General features: G+C 42.6%; 1 protein-coding gene across 1 annotated transcript in view; it reads right to left on the reverse strand.

Moving 5' to 3' along the window:
• Positions 1 to 466: 466 nt before the first annotated feature.
• Positions 467 to 22,265, reverse strand: part of LOC115125634 (alpha-1A adrenergic receptor-like) — a 29,103-nt gene continuing 7,304 nt past the window's right edge. Inside the window, exons 2-3 of the mRNA XM_029655162.2 lie at positions 2,999 to 3,140; positions 467 to 2,636 (exon numbers count right to left, since the gene is read on the reverse strand). Coding sequence (XP_029511022.1) covers positions 2,222 to 2,636; positions 2,999 to 3,140 — 557 coding nt within the window. The 3' untranslated portion in view covers positions 467 to 2,221. The remainder of the gene's footprint in view (positions 2,637 to 2,998; positions 3,141 to 22,265) is intronic.

Consider the following 22,265-nt stretch of genomic DNA (forward strand, 5'->3'; position numbering starts at 1 on the left):
CTTTATTTACCCACTAGATGTTTCCCCATATGATTACTACACCAGATAAACCAGGTTAGACTTTATTTACCCACTAGATGTTTCCCCATATGATTACTACACCGGATAAACCAGGTTAGACTTTATTTACCCACTAGATGTTTCCCCATATGATTACTACACCGGATAAACCAGGTTAGACTTTATTTACCCACTAGATGTTTCCCCATATGATTACTACACCGGATAAACCAGGTTAGACTTTATTTACCCACTAGATGTTTCCCCATATGATTACTACACCGGATAAACCAGGTTAGACTTCATTTACCCACTAGATGTTTCCCCATATGATTACTACACCGGATAAACCAGGTTAGACTTTATTTACCCACTAGATGTTTCCCCATATGATTACTACACCGGATAAACCAGGTTAGACTTTATTTACCCACTAGATGTTTGTCAATATGATGACTACACGGGATAAACCAGGTTATACTTTATTTAAGCAAACACACCATAAAGACAATGAGTGACATCAACAGAAATGTGATCATCTGCTCTTTACATATAGCACCATTCTCCGACTGACCACACAACAGAAACATTCACAGATCAGACCAACTTAAAGATAATGACCACAGACCAGAAACATTCACAGATCAGACCAACTGAAAGAGGTTGACCACAGACCCAGGAGACCAGAAACATTCACAGATCAGACCAACTGAAAGAGGTTGACCACAGCCCCAGGAGACCAGAAACATTCACAGATCAGACCAACTGAAAGAGGTTGACCACAGCCCCAGGAGACCAGAAACATTTACAGATCAGACCATCTGAAAGAGGTTGACCACAGCCCCAAGAGACCAGAAACATTTACAGATCAGACCATCTGAAAGAGGTTGACCACAGCCCCAGGAGACCAGAAACATTTACAGATCAGACCAACTGAAAGAGGTTGACCACAGACCCAGGAGACCAGAAACATTTACAGATCAGACCAACTGAAAGAGGTTGACCACAGCCCCAAGAGACCAGAAACATTCACAGATCAGACCATCTGAAAGAGGTTGACCACAGACCCAGGAGACCAGACACATTTACAGATCAGACCATCTGAAAGAGAATGACCACAGCCCCAGGAGACCAGAAACATTTACAGATCAGACCAGCTGAAAGAGATGGAATGACATATTAGGGTGCAGTTCTACAGGTAGTCCCAAGGTAGCGTAGTCTCTCCCAGTCCTAGGGCCAATACTGTGGCCTTTTATAACTTAGATTTGCTCACCTCCGGCGTCCTCTCTCCTCCGTCCTCTCTCCTCCGTCCACTCTCGCCTCCTTTTGAAAAAGGTCAAAGTTAATCAAGGAGAGTCAGCGAGGAGAGTGAACGTGGATGAAAATACAGTTGCTTGAAATGAGACGGTCCCTCTCCACTTGCGCATCACTAGGAAAATTGCATTTACACAGGTGGATCCCCCAAACACGTGTAAAGTGCTCAAAACAAATTAAATTAGTTGTTCAATACATTTATAGATAAAACAATAAGTAGCATATTATTTTTAAATGTGTTCATTTTTTTCTCCTCTGACCTAAAAGCTGATTCAAAGGGGGTGTGGCAGATTTGAAAACTGTTCCGCGTTAGGATACACATGAGTATCCTTGATGAAAGGTGGCCATTGAGGAGGGGAAGACACTCTTCTGTTCTCCCACTGACGAATTAACACACTCCTCCAACATTAAACCACTTATTGGTTTCTGGGTCACGGAGGAGAGAGGACGGAGGACGGTCTTTGGCCCAAACGAGAATCTCCCTGTATGTACAGCCTTGAAACAGATGCATACATTGGTATGCTATGGTCAAATCCATAATGTACAGTTCTTGTGGTTTATCCCATTTCTACACTATTGCCCTTGATCATTTCTCTGAGAAATACAAGACAGCTTCATCTGTAGTCATCTCCATCTGACACTGTTCCATTGAACAGATGCTGGACAGACCCTGATGCTCAGTAATACCTGCTAACATACAGCAGAGGCCACTGTAGCGCCATCTCTACTCCTTCAACCATTTTCCATGCCAACAATACAAAACCATTGACAGTTTGACTTGACTTGAACCATTGACAGTAAATGGAACCATACATCACTCCCCCTCATCAATCAGGTACTGAACATGATTTAAATCCCCATCAGGAATCATTTAACAACAACTGATGGCTGTAAGACTCCCAGACAGTCAAACCTTATCCTCAGGTATGTCCCCTTCACGCTCCCCACATGGGAACGAGAACACCCCCTGGCTGGACTTCCTGTGAGACATCCCCCTCTGAGTCCCTCCACCCCCCACACCCCCCCTCAGTGTCCCCAGCTGGCAGTCAGCAGGACTCCCAGGCAGCATAGAGGAGGGCCTGGAGGCGGCAGAGGCCCAGCAGGTGGAGAGGGTCTCCCCCTCTGAGCAGGACGGCAGGTAGCTGGGGCTGGGGCTGGCCGAGGAGGGAAGGGTGCGCTGGCTCCCGTTGAGGCAGGCAGAGTTTTTCCGTGAGTAGCCAGACTCTGCAGAGTTCTTCCGTGAGTGGCCAGAGGAGTTGAAGTGGGAAGTGCGGTAGTTGGAAGCCCGCCAGCCTGGGCGACTTCTATAGTGACACTGGCATCTAAGGTTGGGGAGGGGCGGGAAAATATTTAATTAAAAACATTGTCCATTGAAATGTGTCTTTTGTTTCCACAACTACAGACATAATGTACATACTCTAACATAATTTTATATCATTGGCCTAAGAAATACGAAAGGCCAACCGGAGGATGCGTATGGAGTACAGTAATATGATAGGTATTAAAGTAATAGACCAACCGGAGGATGCGTATGGAGTACAGTAATATGATAGGTATTAAAGTAATAGACCAACCGGAGGATGCGTATGGAGTACAGTAATATGATAGGTATTAAAGTAATAGACCAACCGGAGGATGCGTATGGAGTACAGTAATATGATAGGTATTAAAGTAATAGACCAACCGGAGGATGCGTATGAAGGCCAGTTTGAACTCTCGGCTGTAGCAGGGGTAGATGATGGGGTTGAGACAGGAGTTGAAGTAGCCCAGCCAGAAGAACACCTTGAACAGCGTCTCAGGAGGACGAAAGTCTGGGTTGAAAGACCCTGGGGGAACAAGAACAGATACAAGTTATACAGCTTTATATTGATCTGTATTGATCTGTGTTCCCTGTTCATGACAACAGCCTTTATATCATTGAAGTCAATACATAAAGCTGCACGCGTCAGGCTGCTTGATAAGCTCACTAGTGTACTTCTATTTTTGTCCAATAGATGGCAGCATGCTGTAATGAAACCATGTGGTTCATGATGGACCAAATCAGCTGGACATGTAAACTGCCTCAGTGAAAGATAAATAACGGGGGACAAAAACAGCTCATTGCGGCCTTTTGCAACATTGCCAGAAGACACAGTAAAGGAGGCCAGAGATCCTAAACTAGATAAATATAATGTTTACTTCTTCTGACAACGACGCCACATTAGTCCCAGGTATGTGACTGGCGGACCTGGCTGGCGGACACCAACCTAGCCACTTGGAATTGACACATAACAACACTAACAGGGCCTGGGATGACCCCAACATTCTGAGGGAAGACAGATACGTTCCAGATGAGATGCTCCTCTTCAAAAAGAGGGCAGGAATCGGTATGTGTTCAAGGCTACATAGCATCTTAAACTTCTTAGCCTTGCTATCTCAAGGTCATTTTTCAATTACAGTGGCATTTGTGCATTGCATTTGAATTAGAAAATAAAAATAAAATAAAAATGTGTTTACCTTTATTTAACTAGGCAAGTCAGTTAAGAACAAATTCTTATTTACAATGCAGGCCTACACCTGCCAAACCAGGACCACGCTGAGCCAATTGTGCACCGCCCTATTGCACTCTCAATCACAGCTGGTTGTGATACAGCCTGGATTCAAACCAGGGTGTCTGTAGTGATACTTCTAGCACTGAGATGCAGTGCCTTAGACCGCTGCGCCACTTGGGAGCCCTGGTACATCTTCCCATTCTAAATAAATGAATATGGTATCTTTATGACTTTACCATTATGGTAACATTGTGTCACCATTAATATTTGTATTTCAGGATCGGTGGGTCCCCTGCGGGACGTTGAGCTAATGTAGGCTAATGTTATTAGCATGAGGTTGTAAGTAAACAAGACAATTTCGTAAGACATAGACATATCTGATATTGTCAGAAAGCTTAAATTTGTGTTAATCTAACTGCACTGTCCAATTTACAGTAGCTATTACAGTGAAAGAATACCATGCTGTTGTTTGAGGAGAGTGCACAGTTTTGAACATGAAAAGTTGAAAGCAACCAATTAGGCACATTAGGGCAGTTGGAAACAACATTTTGAACAGAAATGTAATGGTTCATTGGCTCAGTCTAAAACTTTGCACTACTGACATATAGTGGCCAAAATCTAAATTGCAGCTGGGCTGGAATAATACATGATGGCCTTTCTCTTGCATTTCAAAGATGATGGTGTAAAAAAAAATACAAAAGAAAGTTGTTTTTTTCTTTGTATTTTCTTTTACCAGATCTATTGTGTTACATTCTCCTACATTCCTTTCACATTCCCACAAACATCAAAGTGTTTCCTTTCAAATGGTATCAATAATATGCATATCCTTGCTTCAGGGCCTGAGTTACAGGCAGTTAGATTTGGGTATGTCATTTTAGGCGAAAATTGAAAAAAAGGGTCTGTTCCTGAAGAGGATTTATAGGCCCCTCCTTCAAGTTTGCTACTGTTTGCTACTGGAGGGAATAATCAAGGTCCTTGTATATCTTTGTAATCAGTGATTTGTCAAGGTGGTAACACCAATGAAACACATTATACTACTTAAAGAAATAGGCATTTTAATAGTGTTCTTTATTTTTATTGAAACAATATATTCAATAATTGTGTTCATTGTCTAGCATTCAGAATAATAGATTGATATATATTATTGTGTGTGTGTGTGTGTGTGTGTGTGTGTGTGTGTGTGTGTGTGTGTGTGTGTGTGTGTGGGCGTCTGTCTGAATGATGTCTGTGGTGTAGGGTAAGCCGCACTTGGTCTCTGAGGAGATGAACGGCCCAAATTAAAATCACATTCCTGGTAAAATTGTGGATGCTCTATAATCCCAGGCAATCGTGTGTGAACGTTATAGGACAAATTAGGACATAATGTCTGGAGAACCACATATTGTTCTCTTCCAGGACCCTGATGAAAACAGCTTGTCTGTCATAACTCTGGATGTTAGGTTATTACATGATTGTATCTGAGCTCCTAGTGTGCGGCTCTCCTTTTCTTTTTCAAGTGTTTTATTTCGCTAGCCTACACCTCGCCTACACGTGTGTGTGTTTCTTTCTCCTCCAGAAGAATCTCTTCCAGGACACCAACATAAAGAGAAGTGCGTCTGGTAGTGGGAATTCCTGTCAACTGAAAATGGTAACACCTGTCATCTGGTAGTAATGGTAACACTGTTACTTGGTAGTACTGGTAACAATGTCATCTGGTAGTGGTAATTCCTGTCAACTGAAAACGGTAACATCTGTCATCTGGTAGTAATGGTAACACTGTTACTTGGTAGTACTGGTAACAATGTCATCTGGTAGTGGGAATTCCTGTCAACTGAAAATGGTAACACCTGTCATCTGGTAGTAATGGTAACACTGTTACTTGGTAGTACTGGTACCAATGCCATCTGGTAGTACTGGTAACAACTGTTATCTCAACGTGGTAACACTGTCATCTGGTAGTACTGGTAACACTGTCAGCTGGTAGTGGTAACACCTGTCATCTGGTAGTACTGGTAACAACTGTTATCTCAACGTGGTAACACTGTCATCTGGTAGTACTGGTAACACCTGTCATCTGGTAGTACTGGTAATACAGTCATCTGGTAATGGTGACACCTGTAATCTGGTAGTACTGGTAACAACTGTTATCTCAAAGTGGTAACACTGTCATCTGGTAGTACTGGTAACAACTGTTATCTCAACGTGGTAACACTGTCATCTGGTAGTACTGGTAACACTGTCAGCTGGTAGTGGTAAGACCTGTCATCTGGTAGTACTGGTAATACAGTCATCTGGTAATGGTGACACCTGTAATCTGGTAGTACTGGTAACAACTGTTATCTCAAAGTGGTAACACTGTCATCTGGTAGTGATGATAACACTGTCATCTGGTAGTAATGGTAACACTGTCATCTGGTAGTAATGGTAACACTGTCATCTGGTTGTACTGGTAACACTGTCAGCTGGTAGTACTGGTAACAACTGTTATCTCAAAGTGGTAACACTGCCATCTGGTAGTGATGATAACACTGTCATCTGGTAGTACTGGTAATACTGTCATCTGGTAGTGGTGACACCTGTAATCTGGTAGTAATGGTAAGACCTGTCATCTGGTAGCACTGGTGACACCTGTCATCTGGTAGTAATGGTAACACTGTCATCTGGTAGCACTGGTGACACCCGTCATCTGGTAGTAATGGTAACACTGTCATCTGCTAGTACTGCAAAAACTATCATCTGGTACTGGTAACCCTTTCACCTGGTAGTACTGTTAACACAGTCATCTGGTAGTGAGAAAACTGTAATCTGGTAGTACTGTTAACACTGTGACCTTTTCCTACTGTTAACACTGTGACCTTTTCCTACTGTTAACACTGTTGTCTGATAGTACTGTTAACACTGTTGTCTGATAGTACTGTTAACACTGTCGTCTGATAGTACTGTTAACACTGTTGTCTGGTAGTATTGTTAACACTGTCGTCTGGTAGTACTGTTAACACTGTCGTCTGATAGTACTGTTAACACTGTTGTCTGATAGTACTGTTAACACTGTTGTCTGATAGTACTGTTAACACTGTCGTCTGATAGTACTGTTAACACTGTCGTCTGGTAGTACTGTTAACACTGTCGTCTGGTGTTACTGTTAACACTGTCGTCTGATAGTACTGTTAACACTGTCGTCTGATAGTACTGTTAACACTGTCGTCTGGTAGTACTGTTAACACTGTCGTCTGGTAGTACTGTTAACACTGTCGTCTGATAGTACTGTTAACACTGTCGTCTGATAGTACTGTTAACACTGTCGTCTGATAGTACTGTTAACACTGTCGTCTGGTAGTACTGTTAACACTGTCGTCTGGTAGTACTGTTAACACTGTCGTCTGATAGTACTGTTAACACTGTCATCTGATAGTACTGTTAACACTGTCGTCTGGTAGTACTGTTAACACTGTCGTCTGGTAGTACTGTTAACACTGTCGTCTGATAGTACTGTTAACACTGTCGTCTGGTAGTACTGTTAACACTGTCGTCTGATAGTACTGTTAACACTGTCGTCTGATAGTACTGTTAACACTGTCGTCTGGTAGTACTGTTAACACTGTCATCTGATAGTACTGTTAACACTGTCGTCTGGTAGTACTGTTAACACTGTCGTCTGATAGTACTGTTAACACTGTCATCTGGTAGTACTGTTAACACTGTCATCTGGTACTGGTAACACTGTCATCTGGTACTGGTAACACTGTCATCTGGTAGTGGTATAGCTATCATGTGGTAATACTGGTAACAACTGTCATGTGGTAGTGGTGCAACTGTCATCTGATAGTACTGCTAACACTGTCATCTGGTACTGGTACCACTGGTCATGTGGTAGTACTACTCACACTGTCAACTGGTAATTATAATCCTGTCATATAGTAGTAGTAATACTGTCATCTGATAGTACTGCTAACACTGTCATCTGGTATTGGTAACACTGTCATCTAGTAATGGTCACACTGTCATCTGGTATTGGTAACACTGTCATCTAGTAATGGTAACACTGTCATCTAGTAATGGTAACACTGTCATCTGGGAATGGTAACACTATCATCTAGTAATGGTCACACTGTCATCTAGTAATGGTCACACTCTCATCTGGTAATGGTAACACTGTCATCTAGTAATGGTCACACTGTCATCTAGTAATGGTAACACTGTCATCTGGTAGTGGTAACACTGTCATCTGGTAATGGTAACACTGTCATCTAGTAATGGTCACACTGTCATCTAGTAATGGTAACACTGTCATCTAGTAATGGTAACACTGTCATCTAGTAATGGTAACACTGTCATCTGGTAGTGGTACCACTGTCATCTGGTAATGGTAACACTGTCATCTGGTAGTGGTAACACTGTCATCTAGTAATGGTAACACTGTCATCTAGTAATGGTAACACTGTCATCTGGTAATGGTCACACTGTCATCTAGTAATGGTAACACTGTCATCTAGTAATGGTAACACTGTCATCTAGTAATGGTAACACTGTCATCTGGTAGTGGTACCACTGTCATCTGGTAATGGTAACACTGTCATCTGGTAGTGGTAACACTGTCATCTAGTAATGGTAACACTGTCATCTAGTAATGGTCACACTGTCATCTGGTAATGGTAACACTGTCATCTGGTAATGGTAACACTGTCATCTGGTAATGGTAACACTGTCATCTAGTAATGGTTAAAACTGTCATCTAGTAATGGTAACACTGTCATCTAGTAATGGTCACACTGTCATCTAGTAATGGTCACACTGTCATCTAGTAATGGTCACACTGTCATCTAGTAATGGTAACACTGTCATCTAGTAATGGTAACACTGTCATCTAGTAATGGTTAAAACTGTCATCTGGTAATGGTAACACTGTCATCTAGTAATGGTAACACTGTCATCTGGTAGTGGTAACACTGTCATCTAGTAATGGTTAAAACTGTCATCTAGTAATGGTAACACTGTCATCTAGTAATGGTCACACTGTCATCTAGTAATGGTCACACTGTCATCTAGTAATGGTCACACTGTCATCTAGTAATGGTAACACTGTCATCTAGTAATGGTAACACTGCCATCTAGTAATGGTTAAAACTGTCATCTGGTAATGGTAACACTGTCATCTAGTAGTGGTAACACTGTCATCTGGTAGTGGTAACACTGTCATCTAGTAATGGTTAAAACTGTCATCTAGTAATGGTAACACTGTCATCTAGTAATGGTCACACTGTCATCTAGTAATGGTCACACTGTCATCTAGTAATGGTCACACTGTCATCTAGTAATGGTAACACTGTCATCTAGTAATGGTGCAACTGTCATCTAGTAATTGTCACACTGTCATCTGGTACTGGTACCACTGGTCATGTGGTAGTACTACTCACACTGTCAACTGGTCATTATAATCCTGTCATATAGTAGTAGTAACACTGTCATCTGATAGTACTGCTAACACTGTCATCGGGTATTGGTAACACTGTCATCTAGTAATGGTAACACTGTCATCTAGTAATGGTAACACTGTCATCTGGTAATGGTCACACTGTCATCTAGTAATGGTAACACTGTCATCTAGTAATGGTAACACTGTCATCTAGTAATGGTAACACTGTCATCTGGTAATGGTAACACTGTCATCTAGTAATGGTAACACTGTCATCTATCTACTGTCATCTAGGTTCTCCTTTACCCAAATCCAGATAGCAGATGTTCTGAAAGAGCTGCAAAACCTGGACCCGTATAAATCAGCTGGGCTTGACAATCTGGACCCTCTATTTCTGAAACTATCCGCTGCCATTGTCGCAACCCCTATTACCAGCCTGTTCAACCTCTCTTTCATATCGTCTGAGATCCCCAAGGATTGGAAAGCTGCCGCAGTCATCCCCCTCTTCAAAGGGGGAGACACCCTGGACCCAAACTGTTACAGACCTATATCCATTCTGCCCTGCCTATCTAAGGTCTTCGAAAGCCAAGTCAACAAACAGGTCACTGACCATCTCGAATCCCACCGTACCTTCTCCGCTATGCAATCTGGTTTCCGAGCCGGTCACGGGTGCACCTCAGCCACACTCAAGGTACTAAACGACATCATAACCGCCATCGATAAAAGACAGTACTGTGCAGCCGTCTTCATCGACCTTGCCAAGGCTTTCGACTCTGTCAATCACCATATTCTTATCGGCAGACTCAGTAGCCTCGGCTTTTCGGATGACTGCCTTGCCTGGTTCACCAATTACTTTGCAGACAGAGTTCAGTGTGTCAAATCGGAGGGCATGTTGTCCGGTCCTCTGGCAGTCTCTATGGGGGTGCCACAGGGTTCAATTCTCGGGCCGACTTCTTTTCTCTGTGTATATCAATGATGTTGCTCTTGCTGCGGGCGATTCCCTGATCCACCTCTACGCAGACGACACCATTCTATACACTTTCGGCCCGTCATTGGACACTGTGCTATCTAACCTCCAATCGAGCTTCAATGCCATACAACACTCCTTCCGTGGCCTCCAACTGCTCTTAAACGCTAGTAAAACCAAATGCATGCTTTTCAACCGATCGCTGCCTGCACCCGCTTGCCCGACTAGCATCACCACACTGGATGGTTCCGACCTTGAATATGTGGACACCTATAAGTACCTAGGTGTCTGGCTAGACTGCAAACTCTCCTTCCAGACCCATATCAAACATCTCCAATCGAAAATCAAATCAAGAGTCGGCTTTCTATTCCGCAACAAAGCCTCCTTCACTCACGCTGCCAAGCTTACCCTAGTAAAACTGACTATCCTACCGATCCTCGACTTCGGCGATGTCATCTACAAAATGGCTTCCAACACTCTTCTCAGCAAACTGGATGCAGTTTATCACAGTGCCATCCGTTTTGTCACTAAAGCACCTTATACTACCCACCACTGCGACTTGTATGCTCTAGTCGGCTGGCCCTCGCTACATATTCGTCGCCAGACCCACTGGCTCCAGGTCATCTACAAGGCCATGCTAGGCAAAGCTCCGCCTTATCTCAGCTCACTGGTCACGATAATGGTCACGTAATGGTAACACTGTCAGCTGGTAATGGTAACACTGTCATCTAGTAATGGTCACACTGTCATCTGGTAATGGTAACACTGTCATCTAGTAATGGTCACACTGTCATCTAGTAATGGTAACACTGTCATCTAGTAATGGTTAAAACTGTCATCTAGTAATGGTAACACTGTCATCCAATTTGTAAGTCGCTCTGGATAAGAGCGTCTGCTAAATGACTTAAATGTAAATGATCTAGTAATGGTAACACTGTCATCTGGTAATGGTAACACTGTCATCTAGTAATGGTAACACTGTCATCTAGTAATGGTAACACTGTCATCTAGTAATGGTAACACTGTCATCTGGTAATGGTAACACTGTCATCTGGTAATGGTAACACTGTCATCTAGTAATGGTAACACTGTCATCTAGTAATGGTAACACTGTCATCTAGTAATGGTAACACTGTCATCTAGTAATGGTTAAAACTGTCATCTAGTAATGGTAACACTGTCATCTAGTAATGGTCACACTGTCATCTGGTAATGGTAACACTGTCATCTGGTAATGGTTAAAACTGTCATCTAGTAATGGTAACACTGTCATCTAGTAATGGTTAAAACTGTCATCTAGTAATGGTAACACTGTCATCTAGTAATGGTAACACTGTCATCTGGTAATGGTAACACTGTCATCTAGTAATGGTAACACTGTCATCTAGTAATGGTAACACTGTCATCTAGTAATGATAACACTGTCATCTAGTAATGGTCACACTGTCATCTAGTAATGGTAACACTGTCATCTGGTAGTGGTAACACTGTCATCTGGTAATGGTAACACTGTCATCTGGTAATGGTTAAAACTGTCATCTAGTAATGGTAACACTGTCATCTAGTAATGGTTAAAACTGTCATCTAGTAATGGTAACACTGTCATCTAGTAATGGTAACACTGTCATCTAGTAATGGTCACACTGTCATCTGGTAATGGTAACACTGTCATCTGGTAATGGTTAAAACTGTCATCTAGTAATGGTAACACTGTCATCTAGTAATGGTTAAAACTGTCATCTAGTAATGGTAACACTGTCATCTAGTAATGGTAACACTGTCATCTGGTAATGGTAACACTGTCATCTGGTAATGGTAACACTGTCATCTAGTAATGGTAACACTGTCATCTAGTAATGGTAACACTGTCATCTGGTAATGGTAACACTGTCATCTGGTAGTGGTAATATTGTCTGAACCACAACTAAGTTATGCATTTAGAATATAGTATCGCATAACACTACCACTCCATAGCGCATGACACAACTACGAAAACAGTCATAATATGAATTGCTCCAGACTTCCTACGACAAAGCACAACATATCATTTTCAAATACATGTATACATAAGCAAACATTTTAGACAATGTGACACACTCTGACACTCATCTACTGTTTTAAAGTGTGGTGTGTATTGTCAAAGAACCTCATTTTACAGGCACAACTCTAGTGGTATGACCCAGTTCATCCTTTACCCCTGACTGGGCCCTGTCCAGGGAATCCTTTCCAACTCTTACCCCAGACCCGACGTGGTGCCAGACTTGAGAGAAAGTGGAACATTTCTTTACTGTACATTTTTTTGTTGTTTATTTCACTTTTGTTTATTTTCTATTTCACTTACTTTGGCAATGTAAACAAATAATAGAGAGAGATAGAGAAAGATTGAAATACAGAGATGGAGGGAGATGGACAGAAAGAGAGCGACAGAGAGAAACAGAGAGAGAGACAGACAGACAGAGAAAGAAAGAAAGAGGAAGGTAAATGGGGGGAGGGAGGGATAGAAGTAGATAGTTGGGGGCTTAATGCCCAACCTATTCTGCATCTCAAGCAGTCCCCTACGCTGCATCAATTCCTGGTTATGTAATCTCATTTACTGTGGACGTCTAAAATACCAGCCAGTGAACACTGTTTCATACATGTACTGTACAGGAGGTCAAGCCACGTACAGAGAACATTCTCCCTCTGTCTCTATTTCGCTCTCTCCATTTCACAGACCAAAACACACACAGAGATTATCCTAATTGCAAATGCGTTGTGCCATCTGTGACTCAAGCCTCACAGTAAACAGTGCATCCTTGCCATCCTTGCCACACACAGAGAGATTGGCTGATCTCTCTCTCTCTCTCTCTCTCTCTCTCTCTCTCTCTCTCTCTCTCTCTCTCTCTCTCTCTCTCTCTCTCTCTCTCTCTCTGTCTCTGTCTCTGTCTCTGTCTCTGTCTCTGTCTCTGTCTCTCTCTGTCTCTCTCTCTCTCTCTCTCTCTCTCTCTCTCTGTCTCTCTCTCTGTCCTTGGCCAGAGCTAAAGGTTTTGTGCCAAATTAAAGGAGCAGTGTACTGGGACTGAGAGGAGAACCAGTGGGTAGTGGGAAGCTTCACTTCCTCCAAGGGGCCAGGGAACCACAGAGGGGCCGTTAGCCTGGTATGAGCCCATGCCAACAAAGCTGTGTTCCTGTCTGCCTCTCTGTCAGGAGTGGGCTCTACACACACATAGAGAGTCCCCTGGGGGCCACGACCATGGGTCAGTGCCTAGACCACAGTGCCTGGACCAATACACACAGCCACTGTGTCAACTCAACCCAACACACACACTCATGTACAAAGAGGATTATCAGAGGATTAAGCTCATCCTAATATATCTATTACTTAACATATCATTTTGTTTAACCAATTATAAACTGTCTATACACACCACGTATTCATATTTAGATTCTGGATTCTGACACTGCTCACCCTAATATATCTACTTTGGATTGTTAATGTTTCAATGGAGATGTTTTTATCTCAATATCAAATCAATAGCCTCTTAGAAAGAGACACTTCTCAACTAGCTATTATTGACAGATAGGTTGAGAGACAGAAAGATCTTTCTCATTAGTCTATTGACTATATATACCGCCTGGTGTCAGGCCAAAACTCCATCCCACCAAAACAGGTAGAAATGTCAGGCCATCTTTTCAAACAGCTCTTACGCTAAAAGGGTATTATTATAATTTCACAATTTCACAGCATTATTCCATTCAGACCCCTTGACTTTATCCACATTTTTATACGTTACAGCCTTATTCTAAAATGGATTAAATAAAAAAAATCTTCATCAATCTACACACAATACCCACTAATGACATCACAATACCCACTAATGACATCACAATACCCACTAATGACATCACAATACCCACTAATGACAAAGCAAAAACAGGTTTCACCCCAGTCTGCGGTCCTGAGCGCTCTGGAGAAGGTTTTCATTAAGGATCTCTCTGTACTTTGCTCCGTTCATCTTTCCTTCGATCCTGACCATTCTCCTAGTCCCTGCTGCTGAAAAACATCCCCACAGCATGATGCTGCCACCACCATGCTTCACCGTAGGGGTGGTGCTAGGTTTCCCCCAGATGTGATGATCGGAATTCAGGTCAACGAGTTCAATCTTGGTTTCATCAGACCAGAGAATCTTGTTTCTCATGGTCTGAGAGTCCTTTAGGTGCCTTTCGGTAAACTCCAAACGGGCTGTCATGTACCTTTTACTGAGGAGTGGCTTCTGTCTGGACACTCTACCATGAAGGCCTGATTGATAGAGAGCTGAGGAAATGGTTGTCCTTCTAGAAGGTTCTCCCATCTCCACAGAGAAACTCTGGAGCTCTGTCAGAGTGACCACCAGGTTCTTGGTCACCTCCGTGACCAAGGCCCTTCTCCCCTGATTGCTCAGTTTGTCTGGGTAGCCAGCTCTAGGAAGAGTATTGGTGGTTCCAAACTTCTTCCATTTGTTGATGGAGGCCACTGTGTTCTTGGAAACCTTCACTGCTGAAAACAAAAATGTATACCCTTCCTCAGATCTGTGTCTCGACACAATCCAGTCTTGGAGCTCTACGGACAATTCCTTAGTTTTTGCTCTGACATGTACTGTCAAGTGTGGGACCTTATATAGACAGGTGTGTGCCTTTCCAAATCATGTCCAATCAATTTAATTTACCATAATCAAGATGTAGAAACATCTCAAGGATGATCAATGGAAACAGGATGCACCTGAGCTCAATTTCGAGTCTCATAGCAAAGGGTCTGAATACTTATATAAATAAGGTATTTTTGCTTTGTTTTCCATACATTTGGAAAAACAACCTTTTACGCTTTGTCATTATGGGGTCTTGTGTGTAGGTTAATGAGGGGGAAAAAACTATTTAATCAATTTTGCCAAATAACAAACTATGAAAAAGTCAAAGGGTCTGAATACTTTCCGAATATACTGCATATATAAAACACAGGACAATTATATTCTGGACTGCCCTGGGCTATAACACCTGTAGATCTGTGTACGTGACCAATAACGGTTGATTTGATTTGACACACACAGAGGATTAGAGAGGACAGAAGAAAGATAAGAACACAACAGGAGGGAAACCGGGAGAGCTTTTTCCTGCATGTTTGCTCAGGAGGTCCTTTGTGATATTTAGCTTTGAAAGCTACGTGTATTATTGTAGATTGTTTTGTGTGTTTTAGCTGCACTTTGTGTGTATGACACTTTGCTCTACAGTATCCTTTTGCCAGTGTTTATATTGAATTCCTATTCATAACTGTCAGTATAAACTGTCAACTGTTTGGCACGGCGTGTAGCCAGTGTCCGGTGGTACATGAAAGACAATGGGATGGGGGAAGAACTTAGGGAGAACTATTGTTTCTCCAATGATCTGATCCCGTCCACTGAAAACAGTGTTTGCACCTCCTTCCTGCAGACAAACAACCTTCACTCGCACATTATTACATTATTTTACACAGAACTTAACACATTACTTTACACATGGCACAAAACGTTTCATTTGTTTCTTTTCTCTTTGTGTTTTTTTTCTGGGGTGTTCCCTCTGTGTAATTTGTTGTTGTAAGATGCTCCCTTCCAAAAGAGACCTTGGTCTCAATGGGACTTCCTGTTAAAATAAAGGTAAAATAAATCAAACATTACACAGCATAAGAAACAACAGTAGCATCTGCAGGAACGTCCTGAGGAAGCAATGCATCCTGTTATTCTCACTGATGGTGTGTTCGATAGCTTTATGACCACACACACATGTACACACATGCAAAGAGGTGTCTAAGATCAGCGTTGAGGGGAGAGAAAATCACACACTCAGACCGGAATGATAGAATGTCCATTAGGTATGTACAGTAAGATGTGTCTGGTGTTATAAAAACCTGGTTTCTTGGTGACATAGCCTACATACATATGTGATGAACGATGTAAGCCGAGGGAAAGTGTTATTGCTTTGAATGAAAGACACGGAATTAAGATATTATCGGTGCATTCATTTGATGTCCCTGCGCCCTTGCTTTAGTGACCTTGTCCAGTGGTCCATGGCAGCTCGGTCACAAGGCTCACCTGCCATCCCCTCTGTATCGACATCACTCCTCTGACACTTAGCATTCTCATTATTCTTCCCTTCAAAACACCATCTCAATTACCCCCAGAGCACAGGGGCCAGCGGCCTCACTGCGTAAGCACAACATGGACACACGCAGGTGGAGACATACACGCATTGATACACACACACACACACACACACACACACACACACACACACACACACACACACACACACACACACACACACACACACACACACAAATACAACACTGCCTCACACAAACACACTGTTTTATAAATACAAATTGTCACGTTTGGACATGCTGCCTTCACCATTGGCTAAATAAGAAGCCTTTAGTGCTGGGTGTTCTTATAAATATACACTTTTATGGGTTAAATTGTCCAGGGAAATGTATGCAGAGAAAATAACACAATTATCCCCTGAGTATTAATGATTTTTCACTGACTGGCTGAGATCAGAGAGACAGCATTTAGATGTCCCACCTTCACTGACTGGCTGAGATCAGAGAGACAGCATTTAGATGTCCCACCTTCACTGACTGGCTGAGATCAGAGAAACAGCATTTAGATGTCCCACCTTCACTGACTGGCTGAGATCAGAGCAACAGCATTTAGATGTCCCACCTTCACTGACTGGCTGAGATCAGAGAGACATCATTTAGATGTCCCACCTTCACTGACTGGCTGAGATCAGAGAGACAGCATTTAGATGTCCCACCTTCACTGACTGGCTGAGATCAGAGAGACAGCATTTAGATGTCCCACCTTCACTGACTGGCTGAGATCAGAGAAACAGCATTTAGATGTCCCACCTTCACTGACTGGCTGAGATCAGAGAGACAGCATTTAGATGTCCCACCTTCACTGACTGGCTGAGATCAGAGAGACAGCATTTAGATGTCCCACCTTCACTGACTGGCTGAGATCAGAGAGACAGCATTTAGATGTCCCACCTTCACTGACTGGCTGAGATCAGAGAAACAGCATTTAGATGTCCCACCTTCACTGACTGGCTGAGATCAGAGAGATAGCATTTAGATGTCCCACCTTCACTGACTGGCTGAGATCAGAGAGACAGCATTTAGATGTCCCACCTTCACTGACTGGCTGAGATCAGAGAAACAGCATTTAGATGTCCCACCTTCACTGACTGGCTGAGATCAGAGAGACAGCATTTAGATGTCCCACCTTCACTGACTGGCTGAGATCAGAGAGACAGCATTTAGATGTCCCACCTTCACTGACTGGCTGAGATCAGAGAGACAGCATTTAGATGTCCCACCTTCACTGACTGGCTGAGATCAGAGAGACAGCATTTAGATGTCCCACCTTCACTGACTGGCTGAGATCAGAGAGACAGCATTTAGATGTCCCACCTTCACTGACTGGCTGAGATCAGAGAGACAGCATTTAGATGTCCCACCTTCACTGACTGGCTGAGATCAGAGCAACAGCATTTAGATGTCCCACCTTCACTGACTGGCTGAGATCAGAGAGACAGCATTTAGATGGCCCACCTTCACTGACTGGCTGAGATCAGAGAGACAGCATTTAGATGTCCCACCTTCACTGACTGGCTGAGATCAGAGAGACAGCATTTAGATATCCCACCTTCATTTACTGCAGCTAACGAGAGATACGTACAGGTAACTGCCAAAATAAAGGAAACACTTTCCCACCTCCATCAACAAAACACCAAATGATGGAATATCTTGTGGAAAAATGGTGTCCCATCCCTCCAATAGAGTTCCAGACAAATGTTCAATGCCAAGGTGCATTGAAACTGTTCTGTCTCGTTGTGAGCCAATGCCCTATTTAGACACTTTATGTTGGTGTTTCCTTTATTTGGGCAGTTACCTGTATATTGAATGCATATTCGTTGATAGAAGCTGATGGATTTTGTGCCCTCTGGGATGGCAATATTACAGATAAACCTCTGCATCTCATTCTCATTCTATGGAGATACAATTAGGCACATTGGTTTACTGTACTTGTTAAAGGATGGGTCTCTCTTTGGGAATAACACATTCTCAGCTTCTTTCTGTGAGAAAGTTCAGTTCAGTAAGCAGGTCTGATAGAGCATGAATCCTACAGGTTATATAGCTGTGTGTCTTTCACACATAGAGATGAATACTGACACCTGTGTATCCTTTCAGGAAGTGATTAACACTGGGCTACTGGTTGCCCACGTCAGTGACCTTCATTAGTCTTTGTGTGTGTGTGTGTGTGTGTGTGTGTGTGTGTGTGTGTGTGTGTGTGTGTGTGTGTGTGTGTGTGTGTGTGTGTGTGTGTGTGTGTGTGTGTGTGTGTGTGTGTGTGTGTGTGCGTGTGTGTGTGTGTGTGTCTGTGCACGCATGCATACGTGTGTGTGTTTGTGTGTGTGCGTGTGTCAAAAGGAAGGGGGATAACTAGTCAGTTGTACAACTGAATGCATTTAACTGAAATGTGTCTTCCGCATTTAACCCAGCCCCTCTGAATCAGAGAGGTGTGGGGGGATGCCATAATCGACATCCACGTCTTCGGAGTGCATGTTGTAACGGTTTTGACTTCAGGGTCGTCACAATGTGTGTGTGATGGAGCTTGTGTGTTTTTGCTCCTATCAGGCTACTATTACTGGGGCTTTAGACTTTGAGCTAATGAGCCAGACAGTTAAGCTCAGAAGAGCAACATTTACAGACTATAGGATAGGGAGAATAGATGGGTGAGGATACGACTACAGGATCGTCATAATATACTGACGAGGAGTCGAGAAGAGGTAGAGTATTCCACTGTTTGGTGTGGTTATGTAAACACTATGGATGTACGTGGTCTACTGTTCCTACTGTATCTATGCTTGGATTCACAACTCTTGCAGCCCAGCTTAAAATAGCCCCTAAAGTGAAACAAGGCTGTACTGTGAAGTAACATGATACACTGTATTGTACTGGCCCCTAATAATCAGGATATTAGTCTCGTGGCTATCTGTTGATTGGTCTTAAATAAACAGTCCAGAGCTGTCCTCATTCTTACGCCCCCCTCCTCTTCCCACTCCAAAGAACCCTCAGGATCAACAGAACACAACTTCACAATGTTCTCAGGATGTTCCCAGATTTCTGTGCTTCTGTTATCTAATGAAATGTTCCTTAGAGCGGTAGGAGGAATCTCCTGCTGCTGTCCGACCTTGTTTAGTGACCAGCAACCTCATCTCGGATAGGAACGCATATTGTGTGTGTGTGTGTGTGTGTGTGTGTGTGTGTGTGTGTGTGTGTGTGTGTGTGTGTGTGTGTGTGTGTGTGTGTGTGTGTGTGTGTGTGTGTGTGTGTGTGTGTGTGTGTGTGTATGTTTGTTTGTGTATGTTTGTTTGTGTGTGTTTGTGTAGCAGTGGGGGGTTCTTAAGGAGACTTCATATTAGGTTCTTTGCTCCAAGGCAAAGTGAACGTCTGTGTCCCTTAAAAGACTTTAGCTTGAAAAACAGAAAAAAAGTGGCAATAATACTGTTTGTCCCTCTTGAGATGCAGTAGCAACAACATAGCCAGTTTACACTTCCTCAAAATAGTCAGAATTAATCTAAAATAATCCAAGAAATCTGTTAGAAATGTTTACAGAGGATGTTTGATGCAGAATTTCTCAAGTGAAAAATGTACATGAAAACTAGTCATCTTTCATTGAATGACAATAAACATCCATCATTCTCACTCCTACTAGGAAAAGTAATGTCGACCAAACAGAGACAAATATTTTTTGCGCAAACCCTGCTGAACACCAAAACTAACAAAAATGTCACAAAGTGTACTCATAATATATGCGCAACCTTTTTCGACTGGGAAGCATGCGACAGGCTTAAGGCCAGGGCCTGTCAAAAAGCACATTTCCACAAGGCTGCAGTAATTATAGTGGCACCGGTTGGCGCTCAATGTTAAATTAAAATCTCCTTATTATCATAGCTAAGCCAGTATGAAACCAATGTTGATGAAAATTCACAAATCAACTTGATTCGTCATGTCTGGCCGTTTACCGAGAACCACTATAACGGATTGTTGACAGGATCGTTAGCATTAGGGTTGTCAGACAATTTTTTGAGGGAGTTCTATTACTCTGGCCCGGGTTGAACAGAGCAATGGCCCATCACGCCATCGGGTGAAAAAAGGGAGGGTGGAGGATCCTTCTCAAAACAAGCAGTAATCTTTGCCAGACAGTAAAAAGGCAGCATGGTGCGTCGTCCACAAACATACAACATCTCTATTCCTTCAAATAAATGTTTACGTTTTCTATTTAGTTTTCATTAGGAAGGCAGATAAAGCGTGTTTTATAAAAAGCAATCACTTCTGCATTTGAAAACAGAATCTTACTCATCGCTCCTGCTTGACTACACCACTTTCTTATGAGCCGACTTCACCGTCGTTGGCCAGAGCGGGGCACCTGCTTCACCTGCTTCACCTGCTTCACGCCCAGCAGGCAGCCCAGTTCAAAAAAGAAATGCAATCACTTCTCACCCAGTAACCCAGGCCAAATAAAGGAACCCCCTCACTGCTTGCTTGCGCCACCTGTGCACTGTCAAAACATGCAAGAAAAATAATGTTCCATCAGTACTGAGTGAATGAACAACTAAAGCAATTTTGGAATGAACGTGGCTGCCACCACCAGACTGTCCATTGAAATGCAGTGTCAAGTTGACTTACCTCTAACAGTGTTTGTAACGGTTAGCGTCACCGCCCTGGGATTTGAAAGTCCTGGGATATTTTGACAAAAAAATGTAGTGTTTTGTTTTTGACGCCCCCGCTCTTCCTGACACACACACTGGTGCACACACACATGGTGTGTGCTTATTTTAATTTATTAGGTGTCTCTTAAAGGAGCCTTTGGGTTGGTTGGGCATCGTTGAGTGGCAAGGTGACGAAGTGGGACCTGTACTTGTACTAGTGTGCGTGTCTTGCTACTATAGAGGAGAGAACGGTGGCGAGACCAGCTCTCAAACTCTCAAGTAAGTTGTTGTTGCCCTCAACCGTCAGATCCACACCATCCCTACGGTCCATCCCATGGACACACTGCTTAATGGCAGGGTGGCGGATTGTGGGCATTTTTAAAATATTTTTTTTATTTCACCTTTATTTAACCAGGTAGGCAAGTTGAGAACAAGTTCTCATTTACAATTGCGACCTGGCATGCACCTATCCCGTAGAAATGTGCAAACCTGCTGATTCATTTATCACCAGGCCATCTCTATGGGATTATTTCTGTCATTTGAGAAGCTAAGAAATTTGTCAAGCTGGCCAAAGTGGATCTGACAAACAACTTCAGCACATACACATGTACACAGTAGACTAGCCTACATCACACACATCACACATCAGTAGCACTTATGTATGTTTTCATATTTATACTGCCATTTAAAAATGGGGGAATGTGTGCTCTTTTACTGGACTTGGACAGCTGTGTACAGCATTACGAAGAGCATTTGCAGCTAAATGATTAAGAGTGAGAAACTTACAGACACACAAATATCATACCCCCAATATAGGATAACCTCTCACCATTACAAGAACAGGTGAGGTTAGCATGTCTTGGAGGTATGATATTTGTGCGTCTATAACTTTCTCACTCATCGTTATTCACAATTCGTTCAGGATTATTTGTAAACATGGTCGCCTCCACATGAATGTAGAAGAGAGATCAGAGAAAAGTTTTCCAGTTTACTCCATACTGGCTTAAATGGGTTTCTGGTTTTTGCTTCCCTCCGGAAAATCAGCTGTTAATATTAAATAAATACTAACTACTACATTATTTCTATTTGTGATTATAGTTTACTTTTACTTAACTTTTATTTCTGTGTTATATTGTATCATAACGTTGTATAATAATGTTGCATGTAAAACCATGGAAACTCAAAACATTAAACAAGGTTTTAAGTGAGAAGTAGGCATTGGTCTGAAGCTGAAAAAGAAAGGAAATTCACATGTGCCCCACAATGTGTACTTCATCCATGCTCTACCAAGGTT

The sequence above is a fragment of the Oncorhynchus nerka genome, linkage group LG5, assembly GCF_034236695.1.
Source record: "Oncorhynchus nerka isolate Pitt River linkage group LG5, Oner_Uvic_2.0, whole genome shotgun sequence".
Taxonomy (NCBI): Eukaryota; Metazoa; Chordata; class Actinopteri; order Salmoniformes; family Salmonidae; genus Oncorhynchus; species Oncorhynchus nerka.